The sequence below is a fragment of the Trichinella spiralis genome (assembly GCF_000181795.1).
Source record: "Trichinella spiralis strain ISS 195 chromosome Unknown Scfld5, whole genome shotgun sequence".
NCBI classification, from domain to species: domain Eukaryota; kingdom Metazoa; phylum Nematoda; class Enoplea; order Trichinellida; family Trichinellidae; genus Trichinella; species Trichinella spiralis.
This window is the reverse complement of record NW_003526944.1, coordinates 1,847,313-1,871,920: the sequence shown is the minus strand read 5'-3', so window position 1 is coordinate 1,871,920 and position 24,608 is coordinate 1,847,313. Positions and strand designations below refer to the sequence as shown.

The 24,608-nt window shown below is 34.3% G+C and overlaps 6 protein-coding genes across 6 annotated transcripts; 2 read left to right on the top strand and 4 right to left on the bottom strand.

Moving 5' to 3' along the window:
- Positions 1-4,556: 4,556 nt before the first annotated feature.
- On the bottom strand, positions 4,557-5,132 carry Tsp_04077 (hypothetical protein). Its single transcript, XM_003374842.1, is given in 3 exon segments — positions 4,557-4,628; positions 4,709-4,928; positions 4,939-5,132. The coding sequence occupies 3 exon segments, from the start codon at positions 5,130-5,132 to the stop codon at positions 4,557-4,559; spliced, it is 486 nt and encodes a 161-aa protein (XP_003374890.1).
- Positions 5,133-7,673: 2,541 nt separating this feature from the next.
- Positions 7,674-9,541, bottom strand: Tsp_04076 (hypothetical protein). Its single transcript, XM_003374841.1, has 7 exons — positions 9,393-9,541; positions 9,143-9,238; positions 8,843-8,954; positions 8,629-8,719; positions 8,126-8,229; positions 7,925-8,026; positions 7,674-7,889 (listed from the first exon to the last, which is right to left on the bottom strand). Exons 1-7 carry the CDS (start codon positions 9,539-9,541, stop codon positions 7,674-7,676), a joined length of 870 nt encoding a protein of 289 aa, XP_003374889.1.
- A 1,692-nt stretch (positions 9,542-11,233) lies between these two features.
- On the bottom strand, positions 11,234-15,282 carry Tsp_04075 (T-complex protein 1 subunit alpha). The gene is made up of 15 exons (XM_003374840.1): positions 15,203-15,282; positions 15,038-15,140; positions 14,738-14,987; positions 13,661-13,762; positions 13,520-13,605; positions 13,334-13,462; positions 13,164-13,261; positions 12,989-13,099; positions 12,753-12,931; positions 12,556-12,682; positions 12,315-12,490; positions 12,133-12,256; positions 11,864-12,056; positions 11,494-11,657; positions 11,234-11,420 (listed from the first exon to the last, which is right to left on the bottom strand). The coding sequence occupies exons 1-15, from the start codon at positions 15,280-15,282 to the stop codon at positions 11,234-11,236; spliced, it is 2,109 nt and encodes a 702-aa protein (XP_003374888.1).
- A 1,676-nt stretch (positions 15,283-16,958) lies between these two features.
- Positions 16,959-19,498, top strand: Tsp_04074 (hypothetical protein). Its single transcript, XM_003374839.1, has 10 exons — positions 16,959-17,056; positions 17,123-17,329; positions 17,396-17,797; positions 18,033-18,204; positions 18,259-18,453; positions 18,565-18,741; positions 18,818-18,976; positions 19,060-19,189; positions 19,265-19,434; positions 19,463-19,498. Exons 1-10 carry the CDS (start codon positions 16,959-16,961, stop codon positions 19,496-19,498), a joined length of 1,746 nt encoding a protein of 581 aa, XP_003374887.1.
- A 554-nt stretch (positions 19,499-20,052) lies between these two features.
- Tsp_04073 (hypothetical protein) lies at positions 20,053-21,074 on the bottom strand. The gene is made up of 2 exons (XM_003374838.1): positions 20,520-21,074; positions 20,053-20,472 (listed from the first exon to the last, which is right to left on the bottom strand). Exons 1-2 carry the CDS (start codon positions 21,072-21,074, stop codon positions 20,053-20,055), a joined length of 975 nt encoding a protein of 324 aa, XP_003374886.1.
- A 719-nt stretch (positions 21,075-21,793) lies between these two features.
- On the top strand, positions 21,794-24,200 carry Tsp_04072 (WD repeat-containing protein 46). Its single transcript, XM_003374837.1, has 8 exons — positions 21,794-21,846; positions 22,026-22,365; positions 22,430-22,542; positions 22,786-22,873; positions 22,928-23,094; positions 23,551-23,610; positions 23,716-23,869; positions 23,931-24,200. Exons 1-8 carry the CDS (start codon positions 21,794-21,796, stop codon positions 24,198-24,200), a joined length of 1,245 nt encoding a protein of 414 aa, XP_003374885.1.
- Positions 24,201-24,608: the final 408 nt, after the last annotated feature.

Sequence of the window (24,608 nt, the reverse complement as noted above, 5' to 3'; positions counted from 1 at the left end):
CTTAAAGTTTTTCAGCCAATATGATGATTAGTAGATTAAATTTCTTCATTTATTTGATTGTGTTATAAAAAAAATAACATTAAGTCACACTTCAAAGTACAGTATAATAATAAAAGCAGCTATGGGATTCAGGTGCAATTATTAGAAAGTCACCATATAAAATATGAAACAAAATTAGGGCGGCGGAGACAATTACACCGAACAAATATACCATTTCCGCTTCGCATCTCAATAATATGAAAAATAAAAAATAACAATGCTAGATTTTCACATTGCATTTAGAAAAATGATGAAGTAAATTACTCTCTGGTACAAGATGTTAAAGCTTCAAAAATGATACTAATTATAATATAAAAATTTTTTAATGCCAATAATACTTAGAAAACACAATTAGACAATTGAAAATACCTGTCAATTGAGGGATCCACAAGAAATTCGTAAAATTTAATAAATGAATTACAGTATAGTTTGTGATTAAAAGGTCCAAATAGCAAATTAAGCAAAATTGACCAAGTTTACGCTAGGTGCATTTTAAAAATATCATTGTTCCTCCAAAAAGGGAAATTAATTTGCATAAACATAAAATTTTCATGCATAATTTTAAAAAGATTTCAAAATTTCTCGTGTCATTTTCACTCACGGTGTTATTTGTGCATTGCAAAACAGTTTAAGATCAGTTTCAGTTCAAATGAATTCTTTTCTTTCCATTGACTATTATTAACCATTAGAATGCTGGAATAAATTTATATACGTACAATTTGTAAATGCAAATAAATGAAAATTGTTCAAAATCAGTACGGAAAATGGAATACGTTTACTTCTGTCACGTTCAGCGATCTGATTTCATCTGCATCATATTAAATTCGATTGTGCAGAGATCAGAATTTGCCGCCAATCGTTGACAAACAGTAAAAGCAATTTAGAAAAATGTGACGTATAAGAAAGCAGTGCTGTTTCGAAGTGAAATCTTTGCTTTCCTTTCAGTCCGATTACCAAGCGTTGAAAGCGCAGTCATCTTCATCTATAAATGGCCAATCTTTCGATTCGTCTGGAGCTACTGGAACACTGCACAGCGTTAAATCTAACAATAATATTAAACATAGTAATAATAATAATAATAATACGAGAAACAATTTTAGCATGGAATAGTATTATTCTAATATAAATTATGCAAATTCATTGTCTTAAGGGCATTCAATTTGTGCATCACTAAGCGGCGTCATCAATGCCATTTTCAACAGCAAAATTTCGTGATTCACTTTTTTGAACAGTGTACAAAAAATGCTCAATGATTGATAGATAAATAACTGATGTAAGACAAACAGTCATGGATCGATGGCTTTGGGGAAAAATCCATTTTTCAATTGAATATTTGGAAAAAAGCTGCTTGTTGAAAACAATTTTTAAAATTATACTATTTTAACGAGAAAAGGGAGAAAAATGACGCAGATTTTTAAACGACACACTACGTATGCGTAAAAAAATTTTTCCGAAACAGCTCTGAATCAACCGATGCTGCGTTTAATATTTCTGCATGCAATACAAGTAACTACGGAAATAAATGGTCGTCGTTGACAAAAATTTCTCATCGTCATTGACGGTAGAATATTTTTCACATTTTTCAGTGTTGCAATAAATAAGTTAAAGTTCAATTAGGCAACCGTGTGCTATGGGCAAAATTTTTTTTCCATTTATTTTATAAGAATGAATACTTTTTTTGATTTAAATTTAAATTACCTATTCAAAGATTCTTTCACCACAGAAAGCGTATTTGAAATATTCTAAATTTTACAATACTTTAAAAATATTTTCAAAAGTTGAAAACATTTTCGCAAAAAAAAATGATGAAACGATGAAACATGAAATTTATTTATACAGCTCAAGCAGTGGAGTGGCGCGTAAAAAGGCATCAAAGGTTCAGGTCAAATTGCAGAAAAAGGCGTCGCCTAATTTAAAAATAAATTTAAAATTTTTAGTGGAATTTTTCTTGAAAAATTCTTCTTTCAATTTCTCGGCCAAATTTGAATGAATAATTATTAATTGAACGCCTGCTGTGCGCTGAAGACGACAGTTTGTCAATTGACAGATGATAAAAAGCATTCAGTTATTAATAATTATTTCAGAAGTCTATTAGTGATGATGAAAATTTTGCTTTCACTGTCAAATAACAAACTGGTGCACTATCACCACCGCTCCAAGACTGATACTGCTTCTACTGAACAAACAAACATGACAGCTAACAAAGCTCTGAGGAGCAGCAGCATCAGAAAGGAGGAGGAGGATATGATATACTTTTAGATCGTATATGGAATATTGTCGACTCATGGAACCAAATCAATGAATAATGACGATGATTCAGCAGGGAAACTAGTGATCAAACAAAAAATTGCTCACCATCAGATTGGTCATCGATAAAGATTGAATGCTTCGATTGAAAAACGGATGACACGGCATGCTGTGCTTGTAGAAAGCCCCTCAGCGGTTTTGAAACAAACCAATCGATGCATTCTTTGCGCCTCGGAGGCATCATTCGTTTTCGCTTCACAATCGCATTAACAAGGATACACTGGAGCGCAATGCTGCTGTTCTTCTTTAGCCTGTTTGTTCTATTCCCAAATTCACTCACTCCATTGATGAAATTATTTCAATAAATTTTCCAAAAATTACTTTCCCTCCCACAGATGAGAAGTAATTTATTTTTGAAAATTCAAACTATTCAAATTAGTTCAAATCATTTTCATAAATTAATACACAAAAATTGAACGCTGTTTGTTTCGGAAACTTCACACGCAATGCAGTCTATTTTTGAAACATTAATGCAATTGATCATCGTCGGATGACTGATGATTGTATTAAAAAGTAAAAATTGGAAACCACTATCAGATATTTGAGAAACTATTTTTCAAATCGACCCAAAATATTCTTCAATATTTATTTGATTGCGTGATGAAGAAAAAAAAATTATTTTTTTCCACCTTCATCACACCATTACACTTCTGGATTTCAGATTTCAGCTGAGCAGCGTTAGCCAGCGAACATCTTTTTATTCGGTTCAATTCACACGGAGACAACAATTTCTACTTGATTAGCCGGCTTATTATTCGATATAATTTGATTATCAGTGAACGCAGTAGAATACAGGCATTCAATGAAGATCACCGCAGCACCAAGAAATGAAATCATTAATGAACCACATCTATTGAAGCATTGATATATAAAGAAAGAAACAAATGAAAAGAAAAACCTCTCTCTCTCTCTCCCTCTCTCCCATTTCACGCTAATACAAATTGCCAAGAAATTCGTTTAAAAATACACACACAATTGCATTCTTCGTCAATTTATTCATGCTTAATTGAAAGCAGAACAAAGTGATGGCTATTTTGTGATTTTTTTTTATTTTCTTACGCAACCACAAAAACACTTCCACCTCGAACACTTTTTGATGCATTCACTGATAATCATCACCATCATCATCAACAAGCAGCACGTCAAACCGCTTTGCTTGAACACAAATGTTTCAAAATCTGCTGCTATTCGCTATATTTTTAGTTTATACTTATAATAATAATAATAATAATATATACATATATTTCTTTTAATTTTTTCATACTATCTGTTCATCAGTTGTTGTTGTTGTAAACAATTTAACGTTTCAATATTTTTCTATTTTTAGTTTAAATTTTGAAAAATATTTCCTTGTTATTCATAATTCAATTTCAGTTTTGTGCAAACATGTACATAATAACAGAGGAAATATATATATAATATTATAATTAACATGATTAAAATTAAAAAAAATTGATAATGTAAAAATTAAAAAAGAATAAGTAGAATGCCGTTGAAAAGTCTGAATACCGACCGAAAGTCTTATTTATCTTAGTAAAGTATTTCACAAACAATATTATTTCCTCGTAGAGTTGAATGTGGGCAGAAAAGAAAAGTGTTACGTTCATTTATTTGTCCCCGGGCGTGGGTTATTCAAGTTCAAATCGAATGGAAAACATCATTTTGAACAAATATGTCAGAAATTGAAGCAGAAAATTTAGAAATTCTGTTCCGACTGTTGCTGCAATTTTGTGAACAATTTCAAATTCAACTGTTCAATTTCACTGATAATAAAATTTCATATACTAAATTGGTAATTTAAAAGCCAAAAATTCCATTCCCAATCATACTGTGAGAACAACAACGTCGAGGATTAAAAAAAATACGCTTGAGCGATGGGCAATTTCACGCTGTGTTGAAGTAGTAATTAGTTTGTCGGTGGTGAAGTGAAATTTAAATTATTCATTCTACTAGTGAAAAAGCTTTTTGTTCAGCACTGCATCGTTCCGTGTATTATTTCTTTGCGCTGTTCCCATGGAGCCAGAAAATGAGGAACAATACTTACATGCAGGATGGGCGACAATGAAATTTATACATTAAAGGCTGGTGAAAAATTGTACACGTACATGAAGAATCAATTTGAAAATTAAAAAATCGAACAAATTTTGCTAATACAAATCCGCCCAAAAGCTGAATAAATAAATAAATAAATAAATTACAAATTTGCATGTTTACCTTTCCTGAGCAAGCTGTTGTTGTTGTTGTTGATGTTCTTCTGACGAAACGGCCAAGAGCCGGAAGATCTGATATTGGGTCTTTGTTTAGCCGGACCAAAGCTGACGTGGAATTTCCGATTTCGGACCCAAGCCAAAAATCGACTTACCAAATCTTGCTGAGCTCGTTCACAACGTCGCTGGTTCTGGTCCTCAGATCCGTTGACCACTTCCGTACTGCAGGCTGAAGTCCAATGAATCGGCTTGCCAATGGTCAATGGAATGATGTGAGTGTCCACTTGGGCGGTCATCGTTCGTCTCGGTTTCTCGTCCAAATGACAACGACAAATCGCTCCCCTCTGATGTAAAACTTGTCGACCGGCTAACAAGCTGCACTAACGACCTCTGTCGACTTCTTTCTGGAACACCAATTGCAACCGCTACGTTCAGGGGTGCTTTTGCTGGTGTCGTTTTCGCTTTTCGCTTTGTGTTCACTTCAAGTGAAGCGAACCAAATTGAAAGCAAAACGAAAAACACCGTGGAAATATGATCAACTTTGACGGTCATTAGTACTGCTGACCAATAACCGGTCATCGGGCAAATAACTGTCGTTAACATCAGCGACCTCTCCAATAGGATGGCTTTGTGCTGAGCTCGGAAATTAGTTTAGCATCATCATTCAATACAGATTAGCAGATCAACACATGACACGCCAAGTAGTCGTCGACATCTCTACAACGTTTAATCTTAAGCTCTATCACAATATAGCAAGAAGTATTTATTTGTCGACATCATAGGACGGACAGGTATCAAAAAAATTACTAAAATGCTAATTGCATTGCTAGAAATTTAAATCCAGCTGAAGAGCATATTATTAATTAATTTGATCGTAAATTTGCAAAATTGAAATTGAAAAATAACTATCATCTAAATTTTGCACAGCTTTCCACAACTATTGTTCAAATACATTTTCATCAATTACACAATGTGTTGACTAGGTGTAATTTTTATTGAATACCTTAAATCTTTCCGGGCGGCCCATTAAGAACACTGTTTTAATTAGTTAAATCCTATTTCAAATGAAATGCAATAAGAACCCTTTTTTCCCAAGAAAATAATTCAACTTATTGATTATAATTCTACAGCGAAGTAATAATACTGATGAAAATATTTCTGCTATCAGAGCTATTTGTTAAAAAAAGGCCTGCATTGGACAGGAAGTTTTATGCTATTCAAAGCTCAATGAAGATTGATTTTTAGATAAAGAATGAAACAGTTTAATCACTGAATTATTTCTTCTCTATATGATACTTATACCTGTTAAGATGACTTCTATCAACCACTGAATGATTGAAACTGAACGTTCAATATTGCACATCAAACGAATGAATGCTGGCGATGATAAATTCAAAATCATTTTTTAAATGCTTAAAAAACATCATGCATATGAAAGTATTTTTTCATAATTTAAGCTATTTTTTTAAAATCGATTGAAACAGCTGAACAGATTGAATATACTTACGTTTGGATGTATGAAATTCATTCTTGGCCATATTTGCGTACAGCAAACATACATTTCAAACTAATAATAATTTACACTCAGATTATCATCAATTAACCACAGCTGAAAACATTTCATCGCAGAAAGTTGATTACTCATTTATAAAAAATTTTCGATTTCAATCTACTTGAATTCAAGCATAATAAAAAGAGCAAGCAAGGCTGATTTTAACGATCGACAATTCAATTCAAAATTTGGAACAATCGACTGAATTAACATTCACCAGATTTACCAAAACCGTTTGACTAACTGTTGCATTGAAGTACAAGTTTGATAGGAGAAATTCTTCGAATTACAATTAAATGAAGAACCGTGCATAAAATATAAAAACGGGATTATTTTAAAGTTGGAAATAAATTTATTTAAAAAGTGGCTTTCAGCTGCTTCTTATTAAAGAAAATAATTGACAAAGCAATTCAACAAAAGCAGAGATACTAAGTTGGGGCAAAAGTGGAAAAAAAGAACAAACACTCAATACGATCATGGTAGACAAGAAATTAGCTAAATTGCAACATGCCAAACAAACGTCAATCAGAATTTAAATTGTGGAATAAATTTAATTTTTCTAGTCTTATTTCAACAAATAACTTTTAAATTGCCATTTCAACTTGTAGACGAGGAAAATTTACTAACAAAAACAAGTTCAAAATATAATTTAAAATCATTGACACTCTGACAACTGATCATGCAAATAAAATATCAACTGATAACAAATCTTTCTAATTGCCGACAAAGTATTTTCAATGTAATGTAAAATGCTCGAGTTGCTTGCAATTGGAAAACAAACATGTCAACTAATCTGACGCAAAAAACAAAGTCAATACTGATTCTATTCAACTACTGCTACACATGTTTGCTCAATCTTTTAAACAGAACGCCATGATAAAGATGACATGAAAATTTACATTGAATTCAAGTTGCAGAGCTACAAGACTGTGTTACATTTTTCAGATCACAATCTAATACATACCTGATTTTCTTTCTTACTGTACTCTATTACGGAACAAGCATAGAGAAATAGTTTTCCATTCGGTGCCGCATGCTAAATAACATTGAGAGTGAAGAAGAGCAACGGATACGATTTCAAGTCGAACTTGAGTTTGTACAGTGTTTGGCAAATCCAAATTATTTGAACTGTAACGATTTATAAGACTACGTTAAACTGATGATTATAACTAATGAACTGTTATAGATTTAGCTCAGCGTGATTTTTTCAAAAATCCTGCTTTTATAAATTATTTGAAATACCTGCTATACTGGAAACGTCAAGAGTATGCTAAATATCTGAAGTACATTTTTTTGGTGTTATTATTTTTTTTTCATTAACGCACAGTGTATTTGTAAATATTTCCCACTTCAGGTTCCCACAATGTCTGCACATTTTGGAATTGCTCCAGACAGAAGAATTTCGGACCGCAATGATGCGCGTTCCAAACAGTAAATTTTTGGAAGATCAAATGTTACTTCAATGGCAATTCTACATTCGAAAACGTGTACGTGCTCACAGTAACTTTCCCAGTGACGCCTGAGGGAACTATGCATTTCGTTCACGCCTTGTTGTTTTGTTTGTTAATTTACTGTTCAACATCGACCCATGATGAAGACGGTGTGCGTTTGCCAAGTCGTTGCGAAACATGCAAGTACTTAGCGTTGGAGTTGGAAGCTCGATTTTCAGAAACTGGCCAGTCACCAGAGAACACGTTCAATGGTCGTGGTGGAACGAAAAAATATCGAGATTCAGAGCTCAGATTCATCGAAACGATGGAAAATTTATGCGATCGGCTTCTCGACTACAATTTGCATAAAGAGCACAAAAACAGCTTACGATTTGCGCGCGGTCAGAGTGAGACGATGAAAACATTGCACGGTCTGGTGAATCGTGGCGTTCAGGTCGAATTGGGTTTACCGTATGAACTGTGGGACTCGCCTAGTGTCGAAGTGACTCGAATGAAACAAGACTGTGAAACAATGTTGGAAAACAACGAAGAAGCTATAGAACGTTGGTACTATGCAAAACAGAAAGAACCGCTTCGTCATTATCTTTGTGAAAACAGAGTACTAAATTCCGACGAACGGGAGTGTCTCTATGAAAATCAAGCAGATTCGACACCGCACACTGATTTGTGAAGACTTGTATTTTACATTTACAAATCTTTGAATAAAACGCTTTATTACAAAATAGCTTTAATTATGTTATTGTTGTTTTCTGCTGTTTAATCATCAAGCTAATTTAGCCTATTTCGGTCATTTCTTAACATTATACTGCACACTGTAGTGATAAATTTCAGAATGCTTAGCCAAGTAATACGTCAAATGCGTCGCCTTGATGCGTACAGCAAGCCCATCGAAGATTTTCGAATTAGAACCGCCTTTGGTGGAACGGGTAAATTAATTTGCCAAATTCTGATCACTAATTTTTTCGCGTGTAAAGTAGGAAAGTAAAAAAATAAACGTATAAAAATTAATTAATTAAACTATACCCCAATAATAATTTACACACATATGAAGGTAACACACAAGCAAACTTACCTGGAAAATGTAGACAGCATTTTATGTCAACGTGTAGGAGTGGATGATGTTCATCTTGACGCACTTTAATCTTGCAAACATTGGCGATAAACTACAGTTAGTGCACTTTTTTAAAATGTTTCGGAAGCAAAAGTGTAATTTTCTACAGTAGAAATATGATAATGAAGTTTGATTTGTTCAGATTCAAATTTTGAAAACTTTCCTTTTCAGTGACTCTGATTAGTAGCGTAGTGATTGGAATTCTATTTTTCAACGAACTCATGATATACCTCAGCACAGAAATAGTCGAAGAACTGTTAGTCGACACAACAGTAGGTGATGCGCGCCTGAAAATCAATTTCGATATTGTCTTTCCGGCGATGGCTTGCATTTGTTCGTAAATTTCAGTTGTTAAAGAAAGTAATATTTAAAAAATATATTTACATATAATTACTTTTTATAGTTCTTTCGGTGGATGCTATGGATGCGTCTGGTCAATTTCAAAACGATGTCACAGAAAATGTTTGGAAAGAACCTATACATTGGTCTGAAAACAACGTTGGCACCACAATGTCGACAGTACAACAATCCAAAGCAACAAACTGTGGAAGCTGTTATGGTGCTGAGACATCTGAAATACAGTTCAGAAAAACAATATTACTTCACAGTTTTACATAACAAATAAAGAAAACCTTAATTGTGCAGATGCTGCAACAGTTGTGACGATGTGATCAAAGCATACAAACGGAAAGGATGGGCATTAAATTCGATGGACAGTGTTGAACAGTGTCGTGATCGAGAATGGGTTCAGAAATTGCATCACAGCCTTAACCAAGGATGTCGCGTTTATGGATGGTTGGAGGTGTCGAAGGTGACAGGCAATTTTCACATTGCACCTGGAAGTTCCGTGAAAGACGTTCATGTGCATGTGCATAATTTGCATCAACTTGGACCGTCAGCGGTTATTATCCATATATATATATCTACACTGCAACGTGATATTCTGATGTCTTACAATTGCTTTTTTTCTAGTTCAACACCAGTCACACGATCAAGCATTTCTCATTTGGAGAGTCATTTCCGGGCAAGAAATTTCCACTGGATGGTGAAACGGTCATTGCTAACAAAGGTGAGCGAACGGTTTAATTGACTGAAAATTCAGCAAACTGAAATTTTGAAATCAAATTCGCGAACAATTTAAACATCTTTAAACGATTTTATTTCCCCGATTTTATTATTTTGCTTTTCAACATCTCAACGCTGAACCGACAGCCATGAAAAGACCAAAACTGCCACTACTGGTTACCATCACTTTGCCCAGTTGGCGTAATAACTCTCGTCCACGTAGTCCCATACTAAAAGATCACTGAATCAATCATTTGAAATACGAAAGCACCAGGCGGTGCTAAAATCGACCATATCTTGTTGGCAGTGTCAAAACTTTAGTAACCAATGAGTGACTTTTGACAGTTTCCACATTTCATACCTGAGTGCAGAAACGCCACCGAAAATCACGCCGACCGCCGCTCCAACTGCACCGCCCATAATCAATCCCACTTTAATCTGATCAAAACAGTTCGGACCTTTGGCTCCATGTGGCCCATAGCCTGTCGGTACCCCTGGCATTAATAATGCTTATTACTAAATTTGTTCTGCGCTTCTCGTTCCTGAAAAAAATATTCTGTTTTCGCCGAAGATACTAGCAATATCTTTTTTTCTAATTTCTAATTTGAAAGTTATATAACTTTATAAATTATGCTATTTCCTCTCTTCTAGGAGGTGTGATGGTTCACTACTTTGTGAAAATCGTCCCAACTGTTTACGTTGATCTGAAACAGGTAAGCATTTAGCATTCTGCGGGTTGTTGTACAATGAACGACGACTAAATAATGTTGCTTGTGCCATGTGAAAATTGTACATCTCCAAAATAGATTATTTTTTTTTCATATTTCAGAACCGTTTGCTAACACATCAGTTTTCCGTGACAAAAAGCAAACTTGACATCGACGTAAATTCTCCAGACGGCTTACCAGGTTTCTTTGTTTCGTATGAATTTTCACCGTTGATGGTGCAATTGAATGAAAAAGAAAAGTAATGAAGATGATGTATATGATTAGAATTACAATATGCAATTGATTCCATTTTCATTCAACAGACCATTCACACATTTTTTGACCGACATCTGCGTCATTGTGGGCGGTGTGTTCACCGTTGCAAGCTTGATCGATTCCATCTTATATCATTCGTCGCGCAAACTGGCAGAGAAAATTCGTCAAGGAAAATTCAACTGATTTGCAACCATTGAAGTCAAAACTTACAAACAATTACATCGGATATATTGTCGTCAATTAATATTATATTATATTAATTAATTAAAAAAACAAAAATGCACTTACGTTTGAATATGAAACTGAAAACCGAATTGCAATCAATTCAGTCTAGAAAAATACGTTGGAACTGAAATAAATTTTCAAAATAAAATAAATGAAACAAATTTTTAAAAATATATCTGTGTCAAAACTGTGCAAATCACGAGAATAAATTTAAAAAAACTACAATACTGGAAACAAATGTTTTATTTAGCTGTTTTTCATTCAATTCAATTTTATTATTTTCAAAACGATCACTACGGACATCTGGTTCGTCGATCTTTACGTTCTTCCGGATCAACTTTTATCATGTCATCAATTCTGAGAATTGTAATTGCCGCTTCGGTGGCAAATTTCAATATTTTCACCTTCGATTCCAACGGCTCTAAAACACCTGCTACTTTGTTGTCAATCACTTCTCCATTTTTCACATCAAGTCCAGCCCTGTGAATAGAAAAAAAAAGAAACTTTTTAAATTCAAATATTCATCCACCTGTAAATAATTCATCTGACAAACCATCTCCACGTTTCATCACTGCGATTCATGTAATATCCATTGTGATAAGCTCTCAACTTCGCAATCAAGTCGCTGCAATCTTCTCCAGAATTTACTGCCAACGTTCTAGGAATTACCATCAATGCACTAGCAAACTCTGCAACGGCTAACAACTCTCTTGATGACTGAAATAAAATAACAAAATTGTTAAATAAAGGATAAATTTAAAAAATATTTATTTAATATCAATTAACACATCTGAAACTTAAAATTAATTTACCAATACAAACTGTGAAATTCATATTAATACTTGAAAATCTCATACCATATACTAATAAATAACTATAGTAAGAATCAATGAAACAAAGTTATATATACATATAATACATACCAAAGAATTGGCAAAGTTTTCCAAATAAACTGAAATCGCCGTTTCGACAGTTCCTCCTCCAACTACGACTTTCCCACTTTCCAATACACGCTTAAGTGCGCATAGTGCATCATGAACACTACGTTCCATTTCATCCAGCATAAATTCATTGGCTCCACGCAATATGATAGAACTAGATGTGCGTGCTTTCGGGCTAAAACAATATATTACAAAAGTTGATCAAAACAGAAACTGAAGGAAAATGTGAAAATAAATCTAAACAAAAAAACCCTTTGATGAGGATCAATTCATCGTCGCATATTCTTTCTTGGACCACTTCTTCCGCGTGTCCAAGCAAAGAAGCGTCGAAGCTTTCTTCTGTTTCCAGGCCGGTCATGCTTGTAATCAGAGTAGCTATATGATAAATTTTGAAAGCTAATGAGAAAAACAAACAAAACAATACACATTATACCTCCTGTTGCTTTTGCAATACGTTTCAGATCTACTTTCTTGCATCGACGAACGGCCATCACTCCAGCAGAAACGAACATTTCGATAACAAAATTTGCCATTCCACCAGTTAACAACACAACATTTGCCCCGGCTTTCAGAATCTTTTCAACGCGTCTACGGGCAATATCTTTCTCCCTGTGAGAAAATCAAGAAACCGTTCGAAAATCAAATAAATGCCAGACAGATGTCATTCTTGTTACTCTTTTATGATGGGATTTATAGCTTTGGGGTCGTTCAATTCAAAAGTGATTCCCATTTTCAATCTTTCCGCATTCAAACTGAAATCTAGACAAGCTATTTTTGCTTGCATTATCTGTTTTGGCATGCCTGTAACATAAATTATATATTCTTTAAAATGAAACTTGTAAACTTAAAATGAAATCTGTTTAAGACAAACCTTGCGACGCAACAGTGCAATTCAAAGCATAGCCATTAATTAAAACTGAGTCAAGGCAACGGCCGCCCAGTGCTTTCAAAATGTTCACTGCATTCACAGGATATTTCGTACTGCTTCCTTCTTGAAATTTTACTTTTTCAATCGCATCCAGCAAAATATTAGCAAAAAAGTCTGATTCACTAAAAACAAACTGACTATCTGAAGCAGTTAATATTACAAAAACAAAACTCGCTTACGCAGCAATGAATTTACTGGACATAGCTGTTTTCGCGACGCATAAGAAAGAGTCTCGTCCCAAATCATCCACATTGATTGATAAATGATCACGCATATATTTAACAGCTTCGCTAGAAAGATAAAATAAATAACATTATTCCATACTGACTCTAGTTGATGAGACTGATTTCCTACCGGCATGCAACGCGCAAACCACTTATTATAGACGTTGGATGTATTCTCTGTTTGACCAATTGATCAGCGTAATTCAAAATTTCTGAGGCTAAAATCACCTGAAAAGCATTTAATTTCAGTTAACTCAATTATGAAACATCACCCAAAATAAAAATAGCAAAAATACTCACCACTGATGTGGTACCGTCTCCAACTTCTTTATCTTGCAACTGGGCCAGTTCTATCATAACTTTAGCCGCTGGATGCTTCACTTCCAACAATTTCAAAATTGTAGCACCATCATTAGTGACTGTCAAATCCTTGAAAATTTTCACCATACATGTATACTAACACGCAGAATAATAATCAACACTTACACCAACATCATCGACTATGATCTTATCCAAGCCAATTGGACCTAGAGAACTACGCAGAATGTTCGCCACCGCTTTCACGGCAGTAACTAAAACAAAATTTTCAATTGTTCAAACAATAAAAAAATAAAATCAAAACTTCACCATTATTGGATCGCACCGCCTCTCCTGTTATACGCTTTCCACGAACACTTAACAAACTTTGATTGTCAGAAACGGGCATCGTAGAAAAGTTTTCAGACTTCTCTGAAAGAATGGAAAACGTAAAAAATGATAATTTTGTAATTATTTCATTTTCTTAAAATTGAAAAAGGTATTTTAATAGAAATAAGATAAACTCAAACTGTAAACGAACGAAAAAAAGTTCTCAAAGCATCAATAATAAAGATGTACCGTGTTATACGTTAAGCAAAAGGGACAATCAGGTATCAATCTACAAAAATACTTGCGATCGTATTTTCACTTATCATTGCAAATATTTTAATTAAGCATAAAGTAAAATAAAAAATAGCATTAACATATATGTGTTAATGTAAATTAATAAAGAAATTAATATGCACTGCCTACTTTTTTAATTATAATGCATTTGAACAATTCTGATACTGATTTGATAAAAATTGGCAAAAATTCACCGATAAAAAGCTTTTCTTAACTTTTTGATTTCTGATTTGTATGCATTTTTCAAGTTTATACGTAAAAGGAAAACAATATAACCATAATTATAGAGCAATTATAAGATAAATAGCATGCTAAATTAAATATAAGTATTATTTAAAGTGAAAAAATCGGCTCAAATCTGACAACGGAAGACGTACATTACATTTGGAAAAGCAACTCAAATGAAGTTAAATGAAATTTGACGACTCTTGGAACCATTTAAAAATTAACCTGCCAAAAATTCAAACACCATAAATGACGTGCTTTAATTATTTCGTTTCATCATATATCAACAGATTGAATTAACTGCTTTACTCCGGTTGTTCTCATTTCAAAAGCAAACTTCCCAAATATATAAAACTTTATTATTATATACATAAATAATATAAAATCGAATAGCTTTTCCAAAACAATTTTCACAGTTTTCCTTTCATTCTCTTGATAACAAAATACAAAAATAAGTGTGAAAATTGATGCGTTTTGCTGTGCTTTGAAAGCAAAGTTGCAGAATTCAATTTGAAACGGAAAAATTCTGCTCTTCCAATTTTCTGATCAATTTCACACGAATTTCATTTGTATTTCCAGAACGCAGTTGATCTTGCAAAAACGTAGCCGACACTTCAAGATGTACCATTTCAAGAGCACCCCGGAGAGCGCCGCATATCGCTTGTGAATATTGCAAATTTTTGTGATCCTCGCTTGGCAGTTCGACAAATTCTGCCAAAGGGTTCGCTTCAAAAAGTAGCGAAAATTCGTCCATTCCTGGACTCCAGTTGGAAACGGTGGCTGTGATTCCCAGATAGATTTTCAAACCCTAGAAAAGCAACATCATTGGCGTCGAGCGTCGCAATTTAATCCACATACACGCGCCACCATTTCAGAAACTTCTTTCAAATCACCACATTTGCCAACATTTGGATTTTTGGAAAAAAAATCATCGATTATTCTCAATCCAATGTTATAACCTCTACAACAGAATTGTATTAAAGAATTTTTTTTGTAATTTTCAAGAATTAAAGAGCAAATCACATTTTATCCAAGTGCATGTTCACTTCTTCGTCTCGATCAAAGTCATCCAGCAATTGAAGAACCAACGCACCATAGGTCATGGAAAACAATTCAGAATTCTAAATGTTTTTTTCAACTGAACCGTCACAACTTTAACAATCAACAAACGAAAATATTCGTACAATTTTTCTCGGTTCTGCAGCACTTCGAGCAACTAATTTCGACATGATCGTAAATTCTGCAAATAAAATAACACTTATGGACATTTTTGCATGATGCACTCATTTTAAGTATATATGCTTAAAATGTTATGTGTATTTTGTTGAAATGCGAAGCGTAAATACGTTACTGATGCATACATTTAGTTCAAATTAACGTTATCGTGAAATAAAACGAGTAAAACAATCAAAAATTTTAAATTAAATTATAAATAACAATGCAAAATATTTTGACACCTCACTACAGTATACAGATAATAATGCACCTCTTTTAGTAAATTGTCAAAAATTTAAGAAAAACTGATTTTAAAATTCATTTATTAAAATAATGAATATTTAATTTTTAAATCAAATGTATCATCATTAACCAAGCTATTGGTTTATTCCTATGTTCCACGAGTTTTATGAAAAATTGTCAAATTCGTTCTAAAATACAATTGCTACCATTGGGCAGACTGCACCTTCACTTTGTATCCTGAAAAATGTCAAACGTGAAATGAAATATTTCAACTGCATTAATGTTTGTTTTTCTTTGTCAAAAAGTCATTACAGTATGACCGTATATGAAATGTAGGATGATTTTTTAATTTGTGAATGCTGCAAGCTGCCTTCCTTGAAATTATTACAAATTGCATACATACAGACGGCTATATTCTGCACTGATTGATTGATAATGTTGAACTTTCAATTGCTTGAATTCTAAAGCAAAATGCTTTAACTAGCACAGGTACGTATTCAACATTTTGCAGTTTAATTATTAACCAGTGAACCACTAAAATAAATAATCAACGAGCGCTAAGTGTTTGAATTTGATTCAAATTTCGCGTGTATTTTTATCACAGTTGCATTGTGCATGAGATCATAAATTCAAATGATAAACAGAATTTCGAAAATATTGGTAAAGATTTACATATCCGTGTTTGAAAACTGTCAATGTATCAATTATATTATATGAATCGTTCGGTTTTAAACAATTGATCCTATTCCAACGTGATGTATTATTCTTGGCAGTCGCAGCGGCGGTTGAATCGATCAGATCCTTTCTCGAAAACATCATGTTCACTGGAAATTATCCATGTGAGTGTTTCTGGTGTTCAATTGGAAAGCGTCAAACGATCGATCTCAGCTCGCCAAGGAGACGAACCGACTAGCTAGCTGTTTTCTCGTTTCATCATTCTTCCATAAAAAAACATTTGCTCTTTTTTTCCATATTCTCAAACATATTTTGATAAAAACAAGTAAACAAATCAACAACACCTATCACCACTAAAGTGTTGCTCATTTGTCGTTTAACCATTTGATTCAATTGATCAAAATCGAATGGAGGAAATCTTTCAACCGCCTGCCATCAGTTTTCTTGTCGACTGAACCAATTTCACATCGATTGATCGATAAAAATAAAGAATAAAGAATAAAATTGTCCATTTTTCCAACCATTGATCTATAAATATTATTATTATTATTGTGCATTTGAGTGAATTCTAAATTTTAATATATTCATTTTTCCCACATAATTAATTCTTTCTTTCCTACGCAATGATTGATTAACAGAAAGAACAATGCTGCGAAGTTCGCCAACTTCAGCGTCTCGTTATCACGTCGAGAAGCTGAACTTGAAATCAACGGTGGCGAAAAATTTGCGTGATGCAATGGAATCGTAAGCAAAAAAAATATCAAATTTTTTTTCTTAATTTTTCTTCCAATAAAATTTCCAATTTTACAGATTGATCGGCGATTTGTCGTCATTTGCGGATATTTTGTTGGAATCGAACGACGGCATACGTCTAGCTGTGCATTCGTGCATTTTGAAATGCCGAGCTCCGGAATTTTACAATAATCACATCGCGGCAACATTCGAATCCAAAGCGGACGACTGTTGTTCACCACTGCCGCGTGTTGTACCAATTTCAGAGATGGATTTCAATTCCATGTCGAAATTTGTACACAAAATTTACACCGACGATACTGCTACCGACGACACTGCTGCCGACTCCAGACACAGTGGTGCTACATTCACGATCGATTCTGAAACTTATTTATTAAATTCCGATCCCAACGGCAATCAATTTGATACTAATACAGCAGATGATGAGACGGAGCTGGCGGATTCGGATTTATTGGTGGAAGACTCGTCAACTTTGGAATGTCAATGTTGTACCAATGGACAAGAACAAATTCGAAGCTCTGTGAAACAATACACCCAAGCCACACCCAAATCGGACAACAGAAACAGTGAACATTCGTTAATCGACTCTAGAAACGAACAACAGCAAGTGGTCAGCTTAAAAGCTACAGATCCGTGTTCAGCGCTTGGCACTGATCTATTGTGCATGTTTCTCACTGGCCAAGGTGTCGACTGCACCATAAGCAGCCGGTCAGCACAATTCAACGTTCACAAGTAATTGAAAAAATTACAAAAAAAAACTCACTATATTCCTCTTGTTGAAGATGTATTTTGTCAGCGGTCAGTTCGTACTTTTCTACTCTATTCTCGGATCAATGGCAAAGCTCATCTGAATGCAAACAGCCTGAAATTTCCAAGTGAGATTGAAGAAAATTTACATATTGAAAAAGAAAATCCGAAACTGAATAAATAATAAGCTTCATATATTGTTTTTCTTTTCTAGTTTCAGCAACGAAGCCGTCAGCTTCATGCTGATGTTCATCTATGGTGGTGTTTTGGAAGTTCCGGACAGTGTAGATCTCATTGAACTGTATCGTCTGGCCGATATTACTCAGTTGAAAGCGTTGAAAACTTTGGCAGTACTCGAACTTCGAGCCAAACGTTGTCATTATTTTCACAAGGTTTTTTTTATCAATTGTTTGTCAAATTGGCATATGTAAATTTTTCTGCTTTAGCCGTGTTCACAGTGTGCTACATTTGTTCTACGTCATTTGTCCCAATTCAACGAATTAGAAGGACTACAAGAGCTGTACGAGGCGGCGTTGGATTGGCAAGCGGAACATTTTGCCGAAATCTGGCGTTCAAAATCGTTCAGTCAACTTGCTGAACACGTTCAAAATGCATGCTACGAACGTATTCTTGATCACGTGGTATGGAATTTGTTGTTTTCAATTCTCGAAGGAAAATATTCGAATAAAATTAAAATGAAAAAACAAACAAAATCTAATTTACCTTATATTTGCATGGTTACTAATTTACAGAACAGCGAAAGCGCTCTGCAGTTGCTTCTCGATTGCGATACATTGTTGAAAAGATCACGCACGTTAGTTGCATCAGTTTCTACAAAAGTAGCCAAAATTTCTGAACATTGTCTGAAGCGAATTGGCAACAATTTCGCCGACATTCTCGCATCAAACTATTTCATCCATTTGGGAAAAGTAGAGAACATTTTGAAAAATTTAAAAATTAGAAGAAAAAAAATTTAACATCACGTGAATGTTTTTTTTCCTTCAGGGATTCGCATTTGATTTACCATTTTTCGAAGATTTGCTGCCAACGGTGATCCATTCATTGGAACTGGAAGAAGCATGTCGCGTGCTGGCAAAATTGGCAGAACTGAAAACCTTGGTCAGCAGTCAAATGAGTTCCGATGATGATGAAACATGGAATGAGGTTATTATAAATTGATCACATTAGCATGCATTATCAAAGCTGTATAGAAAGAAGTGACAAAAAATTTATGACTTACGTTCTAGCGTTTTTTCCACTTTTTGAAACGTCTTTACGAACTGTGCGATTCGCGCCTAATTCACCACGCTAGTCAAGTAGTGAACTGTCACAACTGGGCTTTGTTAAGTCACGATATGCAAGAACGCATTCGAGAAAGTACGTTCCACTGTAAAATCAACAGCAACAACGAAATAATAATTAATAATTTCTTTGTTGTATATATTATTATAGCTGGAATTTTTGTCGACTTCAAGCAGCCGAATAACGCAGCTCGTCAAAAGGTGCTGGCGTCGTTGCAAGCGCGTCGTCATCGCAGTACATCACGAGATGTTGCCGCAAGTGGTGTCACGAAGACGGATGAAGCGGCCAGTTGTAAACAAAAATTCCCACTTGCGAAAACTGTCTCGCATCCTCGAAACAATTTTCAAGCTAGTCCTCGACTTGCTCCAATTGGCCGAAAAGTGAACAATTTGCATAAACAACAACAACAACAACAACAACAGCAGCAGCAGAATAAAAGATTTGTAAAATCTTGCGATGAGCTGAATAGTGAAAGAAGAACACTGCTCGTAGTTGGTGACGACGAGCTCTGGTTGCCTTTGTCCGAAAATAAGCCAACCACACCGAAAACAACGCTTGCCAAACAACTACCACCAAAAAATGCACGCACTGTCAAGTCGCCAAAATCGCATTCAACAATCAGACATTAATTAGTTGGTTGCTAGTAAAATTCTAACTACTTTTAATAATACAATTGAATAAATTGTATAAATTCAATAATTGGAAATAATAAAATTGAAATAAAACAACAGAATACGAATGCGAACAACGTTATTCTACTTTTTCTTCGCTGCTTGTTGACGATTTCGAATGCGTCTAAATAATGTGAAAATGCTAAGTAAAATAAGTTTTTTTTTCAAATAAATAAAAATATTACAAACAAAAATGTATCGTTATTGTTTCTTGGACAAAATTTCACTTTTACAATATTAAATTATTAAAAAATAATAAAAACCCACTTACGGACTTCGACGCAAACGACCGCAGTTGTTTTGCTTTGTGTTGTTCACTGCGGGCATCGCTTTTAATAATTCATTTATAAAACTGCGCATGTAAACGGGTAGCTGTTGATTCGGATCGTTCAATTCAAAGTCATCACGGTAGTCGGTGATTTCTTTGGTCAGTGATTTTTGTCGCAACAATTCAATTTGTTCAACAACTTCGTCCCGCGACAAGCCAACGCCCAATATAATGTTGATTTTGAACAAGCTGACATTACGGTAGCGTACTCGGAGCAGTTCAAACAACGGAGTTCGGCTGGTATTTTGGTGGCCCAAACAGAAACCAACCCACCGTTGGATTGACGAAAACAACGGACCCAGTCGAACATTAGCCTGCACACGTCCGTTGGGCAACAGCGACGCGTAATGAACATTGTCCTAAATTACAAACGGTTACCGTATGCCAGGGTAGTCAATTTGTCTACCTGAGGATCTTGATAGACCAAAATATTGACTCCTGCTTCGAGAATACCCTCTTTGATTAGTTGGCGAATGTTTCGCACGTACAACTGCGCTTTAGATTTACCCCTGATGCTCTTTCTTCTTCCTCTTCTTTGAGAAAATTCAACTGTCGGCTGTTCGGGAACGTGCAAAATTCCATTATTGCTGTTCTGCGAATCCGACAATTGACTGATATGAATATTACGAAAACGTTCTGGACTATTCTGGTTATTTTGAAGCGAATGCGAATTAATCGCTTCTTGTTGATTATCAAATAAAGGAAAAAGTGAATTCGGGGAAAAGATTTCAGCCGAATTCCAACTGTTCCACAAATTATTCCCATTCTGACTATTCGACGGCCAGCTAGACTGGCTTCTATCTTCAAACGATGAACTTACAAAGCCGCTGTCGATGCTTCTTTGTGACGAAGACACCGTTGTTTGTTTTCTGCTTCTGTGCCCCGACACTTCGGCATGTGTATTCATATAAAACGAGGGAGTTTTCAAATTGGCCACCGAAGATTCACCGGAGGAAAACATAATCTGAACAAAAAAGGAAACATTTTCAAACGAGAGATCACTTTGACGATTTTTGCAAGAATAAGCGATAAATAACTAAATTTCTTAAAATATTGCAAAGAAGTTAAATAACGTAATTCTGTCATTTTTTTAAATCAAAATATTTCATTAATGAGCAAACATTTCCTGACAACCGATAACAGTACAGGCAGAAAACTACAGTATTCAAAATATGAACTAAAAAGTATTGAAATATAAAAAAACCTGTTTGTTTTAAATTCATAGATTATGCTTGACTGATGCAATTACATGAAACGAAAATTATTTAAATAATGAATTCATTAAAAGATTCAATTTTAAATAACATAATTAAATAAAATTTACTTATAATCGTGTACGATTTAGAACATTAATAAGATTTTATACTGCTTATAATTGATATAGTAACATAATAAACATAATACATAATATTCATGTAAAACGATCTTTCAACATTTAGAATAGTAAAATATTTCAGAAAATATACATTTTAAGTATAAGAAAGATTATATATATTAGATAAAAATGAAGATGTTCAAACAACAATTTTTAGAACTTTTAAATTAAAAGTAGGATAAAATATTACAAATAATTTTAATAATAAACAATAAAGCACATTTTACTTGTAAAATTCTACAATATAAAATACATCCCGCATTTCGTATAAATTATACTGTATGATTTTTAGGCGTCAAATTCTTATGAACAATCTTTTCCGTAGATCATCCGTATATAGCGCATATTATATTATGAAGTTATTATTCAAAAAGGTTAAAATATTTTTAAATTTAAAAATCTTTTTAGAATACATTATAATTAAATAATTTTAAAAATGTATCGTATACAGTATTATTACAGTAATCCCATTATCCAATTGTTTTTCTGCAGCTTCAACTTAAACAAAATAGAATCATATAAAGAAATGAGTTCCAGCGTACGCTATTTTACACTTTCTGCTCAACAAAGGTCCTCTACTTTGACCAGATCATCGTTCGAGGAAGAAGCTGTAGATAATGAGAAAATCAAAGATGAAAAGGCACTTAAGCAGAAGAAAAATGCAAAGTCTCTTCGTCAAGGTAGCAAAAACAGAAATGTAAGAAGTGATGATAAATCTTTGAAAAGGAAGAATAATGACAAGAAAACTGGCGTTAAAAGGAAGAACTTGCGGCACAATCGCAAATATGCTAAAGCTGCTTTTGAGAAAAAGGAAGACGTTATTCCACATTATAGCAGTTCCGTGAATAATGTTTCTACTCTTCCACCTTATGAAGATGTAATTTTTGGAACTTTTTCAAATAAAACGTGTATTTCGTATAAAACGTGTATATTTTTTGAAGACGGATTTTAAAACAAAGTTTGGCCATGTTCAATACGCAGCCCAACGTGACAAAGCCTCGTTTGGTATTTTACAAGCTGCCCGATCGGAAATATTATTACCCGAAGAAGAAGGGTAAGCATTTGTCTATATTCACTTTGTTTTTTCAGTCCATATAAGGTTCTTTTAAAGAAGTTTGATGTACATTATGTAAGCACCGTCGAGGAATAATATTTCTTCAGGCTGTAGCTTTGATTCTTTTTACTTTATAGTTGAATTTTTAATGAATGTTAAAAAGTAATTTTGTGTTTTTTCTTCAATATTGTACTTGAGCTGATTAATTTTCTTTTTGTGCATTGATTTCAATGCATTTTTTAGATTTTTGGAGGCTGACGAAGGTGAGCAAACTTACCATGTCACACAACATGATATCATTGAATCAGTCGACCTTGCAAGCTCTTCAAAGGTGTTTGCAATTCAGTGCAACTAAATTTCCGTTTAATTATATACTCTGTTTTAGTATTTTGAACTGAACCTGCCAAAATTTGGTCCATATCGGCTGGATTTCACTCGCAATGGAAGGAATGTGTTGCTCGGTGGCCAAGTTGGGCATGTCGCGGCATTTGATTGGCTCAATAAATCATTGAAGTTCGAAATTAATGTTATGGAAGCAGTCAGAGACGTTCAGTATTTGTGAAAAATTGACCATATTTATCAAAGTCGAATGTTTAATCTTTTTTTATGTGGTTGCACAACGAAACAATGCTGGCTGTTGCTCAGAAAAGATGGACATATGTGTACGACAACAAGGGTACGGAATTGCATTGTTTGAAACGTTTGTCGGATGTGATGCGGCTGGAATTTTTACCGTATCATTATTTGTTGGTTGGATCGGTAAATAAAAGTGTATAATTTGAAAAGTTTGAACAGTTGAGTTTTGTCTCTTTTGCAGAGTAAAACATCATTTTTACATTGGTTAGATGTTTCCGTTGGAAAATTGGTCCAGTCTACTTTGACAAGGCGAGGACCTATTGACGTAATGTGTCAAAATCCTTCGAATGCGATCATTCATTGTGGCCATGGAAATGGTGAATATTGCACAATTAATGTTTATTGTTAATTGTGCAACTCATTACTTTTTAGGTACTGTTTCACTTTGGTCACCGACGGTAAAAAAGCCGTTGGTCAGTATGCTGTGTTATGGTAATCCAGTGAGATCTGTAGCAGTGGAACAGACTGGCAAGTAGGGAAATGCGAGCATAATAAGTGTTGTGGGAGAAAAGTTCAATGTAATAATGTTCATTTTAGTTTCATGGCAACAGTTGGGGCGGATCGGATAGTCAAAGTGTGGGATTTGAGAAACTACGGAGAATTGCATCGCTTGAAAGTTCCTTATTCAACTAGCCACATGGTATTCAGTCAACGAGGACTTCTTGCTTGTAGTATGGGAACTTTTATCAGGGTAAATTGATTACTATTCAAATGAACATGGGAAAAGTGATGTTGGTATTTTCTTTTTCTAGGTGTACAAAGATATTTGTAAGCTCTCGTCGGCTGAACCGTATATGATTCACAATTGCAAAGAAGTGGTGACAGATTTGCGATTCTGTCCGTTCGAAGATGTACTGGGAGTTGGGCACCGGACTGGCTATTGTAACTTGCTCATACCTGGATCCGGCGAAGCGAATATTGATGCATTTGAGTCGAATCCTTTCCAATCGTTGCAACAACGACGGGAGATGGAAGTGCATTCTCTTCTTGACAAGGTATGGGTAATGTTATTTGGAAAATAAAATCTGAACAATTGTTAATTAATTGATCCAAGATTCAACCCGAATTGATCACGTTGGATCCGCAAGCGGTAACCAATTTGGATCGGGATTATGAAGCAGAAAAATTGCAGAACAAAGTGAAATTTTTGGTAAGATTCGTGAATATACAGATGAGATGAAGAAAATTGCATTAAAAAATTTTTTCTTCTAAATGATATTTAAGTTTTCCAAAATGCCCAAATCAAATCAAGTTGAAAAGAAAACGGCGAAAAATAAGCAAGCCATTCGTAATCAGCAGCAAAGAGTGAGATTTGTTTTCATTAAAAATTTGTCTGTATATTTTTTTTCTTCTGATCGCATGGCATTACAGTATCTTTTTTTTCTTAAGGAAGTGTTGCGCAAGAAACGTGACATTCGTTTGGAGCTGCA

Coding starts and splice junctions, on each gene's coding strand:
- Tsp_04077 (XM_003374842.1), bottom strand. CDS start 5,132: ATGACCGGTTATTGGTCAGCAGTACTAATGACCGTCAAAGTTGATCAT. Junction 4,629..4,708: donor AACGAGCTCAGCAAGATTTG/GTAAGTCGATTT, acceptor ACCCAATATCAG/ATCTTCCGGCTCTTGGCCGT.
- Tsp_04076 (XM_003374841.1), bottom strand. CDS start 9,541: ATGCACATGCACATGAACGTCTTTCACGGAACTTCCAGGTGCAATGTG. Junction 9,239..9,392: donor CCATTCTCGATCACGACACT/GTTCAACACTGT, acceptor ACTGTATTTCAG/ATGTCTCAGCACCATAACAG. Junction 8,230..8,628: donor ATGCTGTCTACATTTTCCAG/GTAAGTTTGCTT, acceptor GTAAAATACAAG/TCTTCACAAATCAGTGTGCG.
- Tsp_04075 (XM_003374840.1), bottom strand. CDS start 15,282: ATGACCTATGGTGCGTTGGTTCTTCAATTGCTGGATGACTTTGATCGA. Junction 13,763..14,737: donor TGGAAATACAAATGAAATTC/GTGTGAAATTGA, acceptor CCATTCTTTCAG/AGAAGTCTGAAAACTTTTCT. Junction 12,683..12,752: donor TTGCACTGTTGCGTCGCAAG/GTTTGTCTTAAA, acceptor TTTATGTTACAG/GCATGCCAAAACAGATAATG.
- Tsp_04074 (XM_003374839.1), top strand. CDS start 16,959: ATGCTGCGAAGTTCGCCAACTTCAGCGTCTCGTTATCACGTCGAGAAG. Junction 17,057..17,122: donor TTGCGTGATGCAATGGAATC/GTAAGCAAAAAA, acceptor CCAATTTTACAG/ATTGATCGGCGATTTGTCGT. Junction 17,798..18,032: donor GCACAATTCAACGTTCACAA/GTAATTGAAAAA, acceptor TTCTAGTTTCAG/CAACGAAGCCGTCAGCTTCA.
- Tsp_04073 (XM_003374838.1), bottom strand. CDS start 21,074: ATGTTTTCCTCCGGTGAATCTTCGGTGGCCAATTTGAAAACTCCCTCG. Junction 20,473..20,519: donor TGGTCTATCAAGATCCTCAG/GTAGACAAATTG, acceptor TTTGTAATTTAG/GACAATGTTCATTACGCGTC.
- Tsp_04072 (XM_003374837.1), top strand. CDS start 21,794: ATGAACAATCTTTTCCGTAGATCATCCGTATATAGCGCATATTATATT. Junction 23,095..23,550: donor GAAGCAGTCAGAGACGTTCA/GTATTTGTGAAA, acceptor ATTACTTTTTAG/GTACTGTTTCACTTTGGTCA. Junction 23,611..23,715: donor GGTCAGTATGCTGTGTTATG/GTAATCCAGTGA, acceptor TGTTCATTTTAG/TTTCATGGCAACAGTTGGGG.